Source organism: Camelina sativa, chromosome 16 (genome assembly GCF_000633955.1).
Source record: "Camelina sativa cultivar DH55 chromosome 16, Cs, whole genome shotgun sequence".
Classification (NCBI taxonomy): Eukaryota; Viridiplantae; Streptophyta; class Magnoliopsida; order Brassicales; family Brassicaceae; genus Camelina; species Camelina sativa.
In genome coordinates this window covers 20,190,125-20,199,809 of record NC_025700.1, presented here as the reverse complement: position 1 = coordinate 20,199,809, position 9,685 = coordinate 20,190,125, and the positions used below count along the sequence as shown (strand labels likewise).

Below are 9,685 nucleotides of genomic sequence, written 5' to 3'. Positions count from 1 at the left end.
CACACTTAAGATTTCGATTAGGCCACTTTAGTGGCTGGACACAAAGCAAGTGTTTTTAACATATGAGATGTCACGAGCAATCGAATTTTCATATGTCTCTCAATATCCGATTTCGAAATAAAATGAATATTGCTGATATATACAGTTAACACACTCTTTGTTTGTTTGTTTTTACTTTGGTCAAAAACTCAGAACTCTATATTTCGTTTTAAATATTTTTTGTCAAAATAATTTATAATATCACCCAATTGTTTTTTTTAATAATATTTCTATATTGGTCGAATAAAATAAGGGTATTAGTTGGAACTGAATGGGCAGAAGGTGGGGGGGGATGGACAATATCAAAACCTCTCGGATAACAGCGATTTATTTAGGTTCTCTAATAAGCGAATTTAATGATTTTCTTGGACCACCGTGGGAGTTTATATAAATTTAACGTATATGTATATACTCCAAGAACAATATTGTTGAAAACATTGAACAATAGCACTCTAATGTTATGTCAGTTAACCTAATAATATAAAATATGAAATCAAATAAATTTAAATTAACAACATTTTTCTTTAATTACTTATTTTAATAGTATAAAAAGAAATAAAAAAACGAACAGCACAAAACTAAAAGGAATAGTCTTAATACATTTTTCTGGGTGAACTTGTATTAATTTAAACTGAAACCATATTCTTATAGTGGTTGTGACACTAATAATTCAAAATAATATATATGTAATATATATATATATATAATATCGTCTACAATATGTTCGAAAATATCTTTACTTCGTCATGGTACTAATATTACAAAATATCAAAATAGAGGGGGAATTTTGTATATTACATCAAAAACAAAAAAAACTGGCCTATATCAATCACCATCTCTCTCAAAAATTCAAAATCCACTTCACTGCCCATTCTTTTGCATCAAATTCACCTCAAAGATCACCTCAACGAATTGATTCAGATTTTGTTTTTCTCTATCTTTTTATTTTCACTGTTTATTGACTATTTATTTCACAATGACTGCTAATGTTAAGAAAATAACAACGAAAAAGAAACCAATATTTAAAATCACCCGATTTTGATTAGAGCAACCAAACTCACGTGGTAAAGTTTGGATTATCATACAAGCATTACACAATAATGGAGTATCAACAACATCCTATAAAGTAATATATGTATCCTCTCTCATTTGAGAAATCCGTTTAGATATTTTTTGACTGCTTTCTCATTCATCTCAAATATGAACGATATCTCTCGTATCTACAAGAAAAGAACAAAAAAAAACAGATTAAATTCGTTTTTTTTAATCATAACATTGAAACAGAAATGAACCAAAAAGAGAAAGAAAAAAAACTAATTTACCTGAATTAAGCAACTGTTCTTGAGAGCGACAATTTCTCCATGATTAATCTCGTGATCATTTATCCATATCGAAAATTTTCCAAGATTCTTGATTTCAAAACATCCGTTTTGCTTCAACATGATCAGAGCCTGGTTGCATTGAAATCCAACCAATGAAAACTCACACATTATAAAACAAAATGTATAAATTATTAATCTAAAAGTTAATATATGATGATTGACGTTATCATCACCTGTCGTCGAGAGAATTTTGTTTTAGACCCTGAACTTCCTAAGTCGATATCCACTGGATATTCGCCTGTCACTCTTCCAAGTAACACCTGAAATATTGAAATACGTTTTAGCTTCATTTTAAATTGATTCTATTTATGCATCTCAAAAAGATTGAATTACCTCTGGTTTGTTAATGTAATGCTTAGTGCTTCCATATAGAAGAGCAAAAGCTCCATGAGCAGAAATGTCACGGCTCACGAAAGATTCAGCACTCTGCTCTAGTCTCATTATCATTCGCGCCATGTCCTCGTTTCGATATCTCGTAGCTACATGCACACAATCAACAGTAGTATAACAATAAATAATAAGAATCAAACAGAAGTATGCTAGATACGCACAATCCTTAGTAGTATAGCAACAAATGACAAGAATAAAAAAAATATATAGTTGAGAGCCAGCTTATTTACCTTCCAACTCGTACCGGTCTTGACCAATCGGTTCAAGGTCCATGTCAAAAATCTGATTAGTTCAAAAAGAAAACACAATTTCAGTAAATTTAACCATTAAAATACAATAACTCACTACTGTGACTTAGCTTGTAGGAGTTTGTTTATATACCATAGCTTCAACATCTGAAAAAGAAGGCAAATCTTCATCACTCTCAACTTCATTATATTTCTCCTCTGAAGCGTTTATATCAATCTTTGCACTCAATGTCTGGTCACAGATTTCAGTATCTGGAGAGTTTTGTAGAGATGATGAAGTTATAGCAGAAACAGTAGATTTCTCTTTCTCGGAAGAGCTACCACTGGATGCAGAAGAACAACTAGCTTGTGTTGTGACAGCACAATCTCCTAAACCATAACTGTCGACACTGTTATTACCCTTTGCTTGTGATGATGTTGAAGGCAGAGATGGTTTTATATGCTTCCTCAATGATGATGATGATGAAGGATTACTCGAGTTTCGAGCTTTACAATTGTTCAGTTTCAGGTTGATATCATCGTTATCTGGAATCTCATCGGACTCGCGGTTTAGAACACATATGATAACACCGTTAATTATTTCTGGATGTGGATCCAATTCACACAATGGCACAACCATACGACAAGCTTCCTCTCCTATGTCTGGCAAGCCTTGATAAGACTGTAGAGGATTCCAAATCTCTGCTTCATCAGGGCTTACTTGCTCATGTGATTGTGATATAATCTCATTGAAAGATGTATTAGGTTGTTGAAACAGAGGATCTTGAAACACTTCTTGAAGCATAACATGGTCTATTGTTGTTGCTAATACGGTAACATCACAATCTTGAATCTGTTCATTGTTGATGTTTAACATCTGATCCACCATTCGAACATCATCATCATTACCAAACATTGTTGTCTGATAATTAACATCTTGTTGATCATCATGAGAGGATAACATAATGTCTGGGAAAGCTTTCTGAAAATTTTCAATGTCCTCAAACTTGAAAGTAAAGTCATCATATTCTTCAAACATACCCCCATCATCCACATAATGATGTTCATCAATGACATTGTTATTGACCTTAAGAGACTCCTGCAACTCCAAACGCCTCTTCTTTTGGGCAGTGTAGTACTGAGTTCTGACTGGTATTGAGTGATAATAGTGACCTTGTGGATTGAATTGAGCTCCGTATTGAAGCTCAAATCCGACAGATGAAGAAAGAGATGTAACCTTAGGGTTGTAAAGAAGACAATGCCATCGATCTTTAAGTTCCGAAAGTGTAAACTTCCGAGAGAATCTCACTGCTCCTTTAGCCAACGTCTCTAGAGAAGTTCCATCCTATTATACAAGAAATAAAAACTCCACAAAACATTATAAATTTTTTTAAATATCGACTATATGAATCCAAATTATATAGATACAATCAAGTTTTGATAAGAAATAGTTTTTTTTTTAAACTTGGGACACAAGTTTCCCAATTTTTAAACAGAGAAGAGCCTTTGACGCTTAGGAAATCTAGGGTTCAGTACCAGATTCAGTAACATCATATACTCGCACGAGNAAAAAAAAAAAAAAAAAAAAAAAAAAAAGATAGAAAAATCCAGAAATCGAAAGAGGTTTATGAAATTATAAATCAAAATTAGAGTTTCGTGAAGAAAAAAAAACCTCGAGTGACTTTATGAGAACATAATCATCTTCAGGTAACCATTGAAACACCATCGGAGAAGCAAAAAACTACAGAAGCTTTTCTATTGAATCGAGGAAATAGAAAAGGGAAGCGAAGAATCAGCCACAAAATCTTATTTCTCTAAAATTACAATATGTTTTAGCTAATTAAGTATATCCTAGTCTTCTCGTATTATTATGGTTTCTTATAAATGGGCTTTAAGCTGGCCCATGAGTATATTACACCAAGTCGGTCACTAAAGCCTAAAATATACAATATTAAATTACTAGCATTGATGTACGAATAAATTTCTACAATTTACCAACTCACTTCTTATGAAACTAGAGTATAGTGCTAAAGATTCGTGAATAGTCTAGAAACAATAGTCTATAAAAAAGCTATCTTAGTAGTAAATTCTATAAAATAAACGTATTTATACATGTGACGTTGTGAGCTATATAATATACACACAGAATAAGGCTTGTGAAGAAAAATGGTGGTGGTCACGTGACAATGAGTCTGTGTAAGCTTCGTGGAGACCACAACGCTGTCTTTTCTTCGGCCGGTCTTCTCCTTAAAAGGCATATATAGGCCTATTATATTATACGTTTTCTTTCTTAGATATATAGTAAAGAATGAGATGCTTAATTATATATATTGTAACATTAGTAATTTATATATACACATTGATGCACATATATATAGCTAGAGCTTATTGTGAAGCATGTGCATGGAAGTGAAGACGGGCCCCACGGGCGTTATGAGGCCCATAAAGCTAATGGAGGGGGACCACGTGGCAAAGGGCTACTGCCTACAAGTGGAGGGATCCTAAGAAAGTTTAAGTACGTATAAGTTTGATCTCGTGATCGTACGTACTGTTTCTACTATTGGCATGCAGTGTTCGTCGCCTAGGGCTTCAGAATTAGACTCCCTTATTATACTTAACTTGTCATGTATCCCATTCCCACCACAGTTACAATCACATCACCTCACTTTGTTTTTTTATACATACGATCGTATGAAGTGGGTGAATGCACGCGAATTTCAATACGTGATGTGTTCGTAGTAGTAGGATAGTAGAGCGGCCATTGTAAAAACCAGAAATTGGGAAAATCAAAGTATTGATTGCATGTATTTCGTAGAATGCGTTTATATTATACAGGATAAAGTTTATGCTCAACGCAACGCAGTAAATCGAATATCTTAGCTTTAGGAAGACGCTTTGCGTCACTTCCTTCCTTTTTCTTCAACAAGACAAAACCCGTTTCTCGCGGAAAGAGCATATTTATATAACTTAACTTTAAGCAAAAATGATGGTCACAATGACATAATGGAGAAAATTTTATTATTTCGTCTAGTGATAATCTTTGTGGTAAAAAATGCTGAAGAAGCACAACCATAAACCATGTTAATTAATTTTTCAGTGTTTTTTCAAACATTGATTTGTGAGACATTACGAATTTTCCATTTATATAAATATATATTTGTGCGAGTTAAATTAATGTAAAAGAACTTTAATACATCGCATATATATTTAGATTAGGTCGAGTTTATGATTAATAGTGCTATCAGTATCAAATGTGATTCAGTTTAATTTTCAGTTGTAGATGCTAAATTTTTGCTAACGTTGTGAAGTTCTAACAATCCGACTAGACCCAAACTATTCTTTTTTTTTGGAAAATTTTCTCTTTTGTTAATTTCGTATCAAAAGAGACAAAATTATAAATCTTTAAATATTTATTGTGAATTGACAAGTAAAAATGAATGTATCTCACATGAAAAGTGTATTGTTGTAGATTTTGTGTGAATATATTGATCTTTGTTTGTATCTCACCTTAAAAGTGAATTGTTATAGATTTTGTGAGAATTTAATTTTCTTACTTTATTTTTTATAGTATCATTTTCTAAAGATATGATATTCAAATCCGAGCATTTGGATTTTTAAAACTTTTCAACCAAGCGTATAGATAATAGATATAATCATCGAGAAGATTGTCGGGAAAATACTGTTAGTGAGATTGTGAGAAGAATGATTGACTAGCATATATATAAAGAGAGGGGAGCGAGAGAGATAGATGAAGCGAGAAGAAAGGTGAGCACAAGGCTCGAGATTGAAAGACAACAACAGCATAATAATAATTGGACTATTGGAGCTAATCCTTATTCTTGATTTTTCCCTACAATGACCTTTGCTCCTTCACTCTCTGTCTGACTTGTGGGGAGGTGGCAAAATCTTAATATAAAAAAATAAATAATTAGAACATGCTTTTTTTTGTAAGGTTGATGAACTTATATAACATCTTAAAACACTTCCGGAAAATAGAGAGAAAATATCTTAGATCACCTCTGATAACCATTCAAATGCACACAATCTTATATTATATAGTAGTAGTTTTCCTCACTAAGATTTACAGCTGCGTAAAGCTCGGCACCAGTTAAACCTATATTGGTTTTACGGTTGATTGAAGCGTACTCTCAGAATCAAAAGTAGACAAATTAGTTGTATGCTTTAAAAATATATGATAGTTTTTGTGGTTTTTTTTAGAAAGAAAGAAGAATGTTGGATGACAATGCTAATCATTTGAACATGTTGTATAACCTCATTGCCTAGGCATGGCTAAACATAGCATTGTTTCTGTTGTATGTAGATTTAATTAAAATAACATAAATTTAGATATAATTGGAAACACATGCATCCATATCAAACGTGAACGAGCTATGTCCGTCTCCACGATATGTCCGGCTGTCCGCCTCCTAAGAGATATTATCCGCCAATAAGTAAATCAGTGCTAGCTATTAATCCCGTCCAAAATTATTTAAAGAAAAATAAAATCTATATAATGTATTGTTAGCCAAAGGAAAAATAAAGTAAGAAAGACAAAAGGGACATTAGGCAACTAGTTTAATCATGAAGATCCCGAGTCATCAAAGTTAGGAGCTCCTTGGTTTTCTATTAAATAAAACTGGTATCAAGTAATTTACATTTACAAATAAAGACAAAATAGTGATTAAGTCAACAAGCAATTGTAGAAATACAAAAGACTAATGTCTCGGGCCCCTAAAAAAGTTCAAGCCTTTTTTCTTTTCTTTGGATAACTAATACGTACGATTAACCTTCCTAGTTCCTATAGATATAGTACAGTACACACATATAATTGTTTCAAGTAAAGATTTGTTTGCTAATAAATGTGTTAAGTAATTAGTTAGAGGTTAACAAATTTTAAGCCGTTTTATGTTAGGGATGGCCTTCTTTCTTATTTGATTGTGTGTTTTGTGTTTCTTCGCAAAGACTTCAAAACAAATCGGATGAATTTACATTTGAATGATTTTTATGACTCAAAAGCTCTAAAAATTCTTCCAAATAAAAACTCACATCGTCTTCTTTTTCTACTTTTGTTTCTCTAAATCCAACAAATATGCCCCTTCTTCTTTTTTAAAGTGAACAATATATATAGCCAAGATTTCAAAGTAACTGCTCGGTTCGTAAAAAAAGCATGCTCGCATTTGCTCACCAAAACAAAAGTAAATACGCAAATCCTGACAACTTGCATACTTCATCTCCAAGGATTAGTATATATAGGTAAGGGTTTATCTTGAAATTGGTTGTGTATTAATTGGCCAGTCGATACCGGTATCGAAGATTTGATCAAATCTAGCTCTTAGAATGCAGAAGTCAAATCTTACTCTCGTGACCTGCTTATGAATATGCATGAGAATTCGTCAACGACTCGCAAGGCAAAGTGGAATATTCACTAGTAATTTTTTTTTTTAACGACTCACTTGTAAAATTTTATTTTACTAATTTTGATAGAATATACGGTTTCAAATATAGAAAATTTATAAGTACATCTAACAAACAAATTAGCTACCATTGTTATTATAATATACATCATATTCATCTCTAATGTTCGGGCATGAATTATCCTTCCCCGAGTGGATTTACATTTTAGAGTTTAGAGTTTAGACTCTTGATCTTCAGCAAACGAAAATGGTCCACTTAGAGATATATATCAATTAGGATATGAGAAATGGCACTGTTCAGTTTTAGGCCAAAGATGCAATCCGCGGTTCAATCAACTATTTAGAATGGAATTTGGGTGGTATGATTTGAAAAGTGCTGTCAAGAGTTTAAGTATGTGTTTTGCCCCAAAAAAAAAGAGTATGTGTATGTGGGTCGTACGTCTATTACAAACATATTGACCACAAATATTGATATACGCAATTTAAAAGGCCGCCAACCATCAAAGAAATAAAATTTAAAAGCATTTAATATAGAGAAATACCAAATGCGCTTAATTATCATTATCAAATGCAAATTGCGCCGCTAATTCACGCGGTTCCACGTGATCAAAGACACTAGAGTGGGTCTGCTTGCTTCGGCTCTAACGAGGATACAAGGTATATGAACGAATGAGTAAATCTTTACTGATTTTAATTTTAAACTCCTAGATAGCGTATAACCAGTTGCGTACTAGTATAATATATTTAGGGGTGGTATTATTGGATTCTAATTTATGAAGATTTTTGAAGAGTTCAATAAAATCATTACAAGTGAATAAGTAAAAAATTGTTAAAAATTGCTAGAGAGTTTTGTTGATTAGTTTTCTAAAATCTTGTAAAGTCCTCCAAACAATCTATGTATTCTTGTGATATTTTCCATGACTTTATTTTGTAAAAAAAGTATCTAAAATCATGAACCAATAAAATAATTGAACTCATTAACAATCATAGATTCTATTGTTTTAATTGAATAACATAAAACTTTTAATGACTTTATAAAATTTTAAATTCAATAACCCAAATTTATTAAGATTTTAAATGACTTTTTACAAATCACAAACTAATAACACTAAACTTTAACATAGTTTAACAAAATTTTGATCTAATAACAATAGATTCTACATAACATTTCAAATCTTTAAAACTCTATTCAAATCTCAAACTAATAACCCACTTAATTAAGAGGTATAATTAATAGTAGCTAGTTTAAGATAAACCACTAACGGTTTTACTCTAACTATTGTCATGTTTATTTATGTGTATCTTATATAATTGATGAATACATAGCTACAATTTTTGTTTTTGTTTATTTGTTTTTGAGCTACAATAATTTTGTTTTTGTAAAAAGAGCAAAATAACCTTTATATCCTTTATATTTATACATTTTCTAAATTGTTGAAAATATTAACGTGAAAGCTAAGTTTTTCTGCTTCGATTTGAGTGAGCAAAAAAATTTCTAAATACAGAAAAAATACATTATATTCATGTATTAGTTTGGGTAAAGATAGAAGATAATGACTCGTGACCTAGACCTAGACTAGGGATCGCTGTCCATCAAAACTCCCTTAAACACAGCACGTATTTTTCTTACAGTTCATACATTACGTGTTAGCTTTTACGATTCCCCTCGTTAGTACATTTATGAGTTTAGTTTCAATTTTAAGCTGAAAAATATATGGAAAAAAACTAAAAATTAGTTAACATATTTTATAGCAAAAATATCAAACAAATTTTTTTACGTGAAGCAAAAAAGAATTATAGGTTGACAAAAAAAAAAATTATAGAACCAGACCTATCATAAGAATATAAGATAGATGCAATATACACACCAAAAGATGATAAATGCAATAAATCATGCCACATAGCTTATATAAATTCAACATTAATGCCACGTAGTCCTGATTAGACGAATAAAACAAAAACATTTTACAGATAACTTACCGCACGTAGGCGTCGTTGAAAAAGTTATGTCATTTGAAGGTCTAATCGCCGTGATTAAGCGGTAAGCTTCAACGATGAGACCGTCCGTGACGATAAAATGTCAAAGCAATGTGACGTTAGTCTTTCCTTTTTTTCTCAGACTTCTTTTTTTTCTTTTCCTTTCTCAAACTTTTTTTTTTTTTTGGTTTTCTCAAACTTCCCTTTAATGTATGGTTTCATATAATTTCATCACAAAACAATAAAAACCGAATTG

At 31.6% G+C, this 9,685-nt stretch overlaps 1 protein-coding gene across 1 annotated transcript; it reads right to left on the bottom strand.

The window, feature by feature from the left end:
• Positions 1,078–3,824, bottom strand: LOC104751428. The gene is made up of 7 exons (XM_010473364.2): positions 3,711–3,824; positions 2,193–3,383; positions 2,042–2,093; positions 1,755–1,900; positions 1,595–1,681; positions 1,362–1,490; positions 1,078–1,259 (listed from the first exon to the last, which is right to left on the bottom strand). Exons 1-7 carry the CDS (start codon positions 3,762–3,764, stop codon positions 1,185–1,187), a joined length of 1,734 nt encoding a protein of 577 aa, XP_010471666.1. The 5' UTR covers positions 3,765–3,824; the 3' UTR covers positions 1,078–1,184.

Coding starts and splice junctions, on each gene's coding strand:
- LOC104751428 (XM_010473364.2), bottom strand. CDS start 3,764: ATGGTGTTTCAATGGTTACCTGAAGATGATTATGTTCTCATAAAGTCA. Junction 2,094..2,192: donor TTTCAGATGTTGAAGCTATG/GTATATAAACAA, acceptor TGAACTAATCAG/ATTTTTGACATGGACCTTGA. Junction 1,491..1,594: donor CAAAATTCTCTCGACGACAG/GTGATGATAACG, acceptor CAATGCAACCAG/GCTCTGATCATGTTGAAGCA.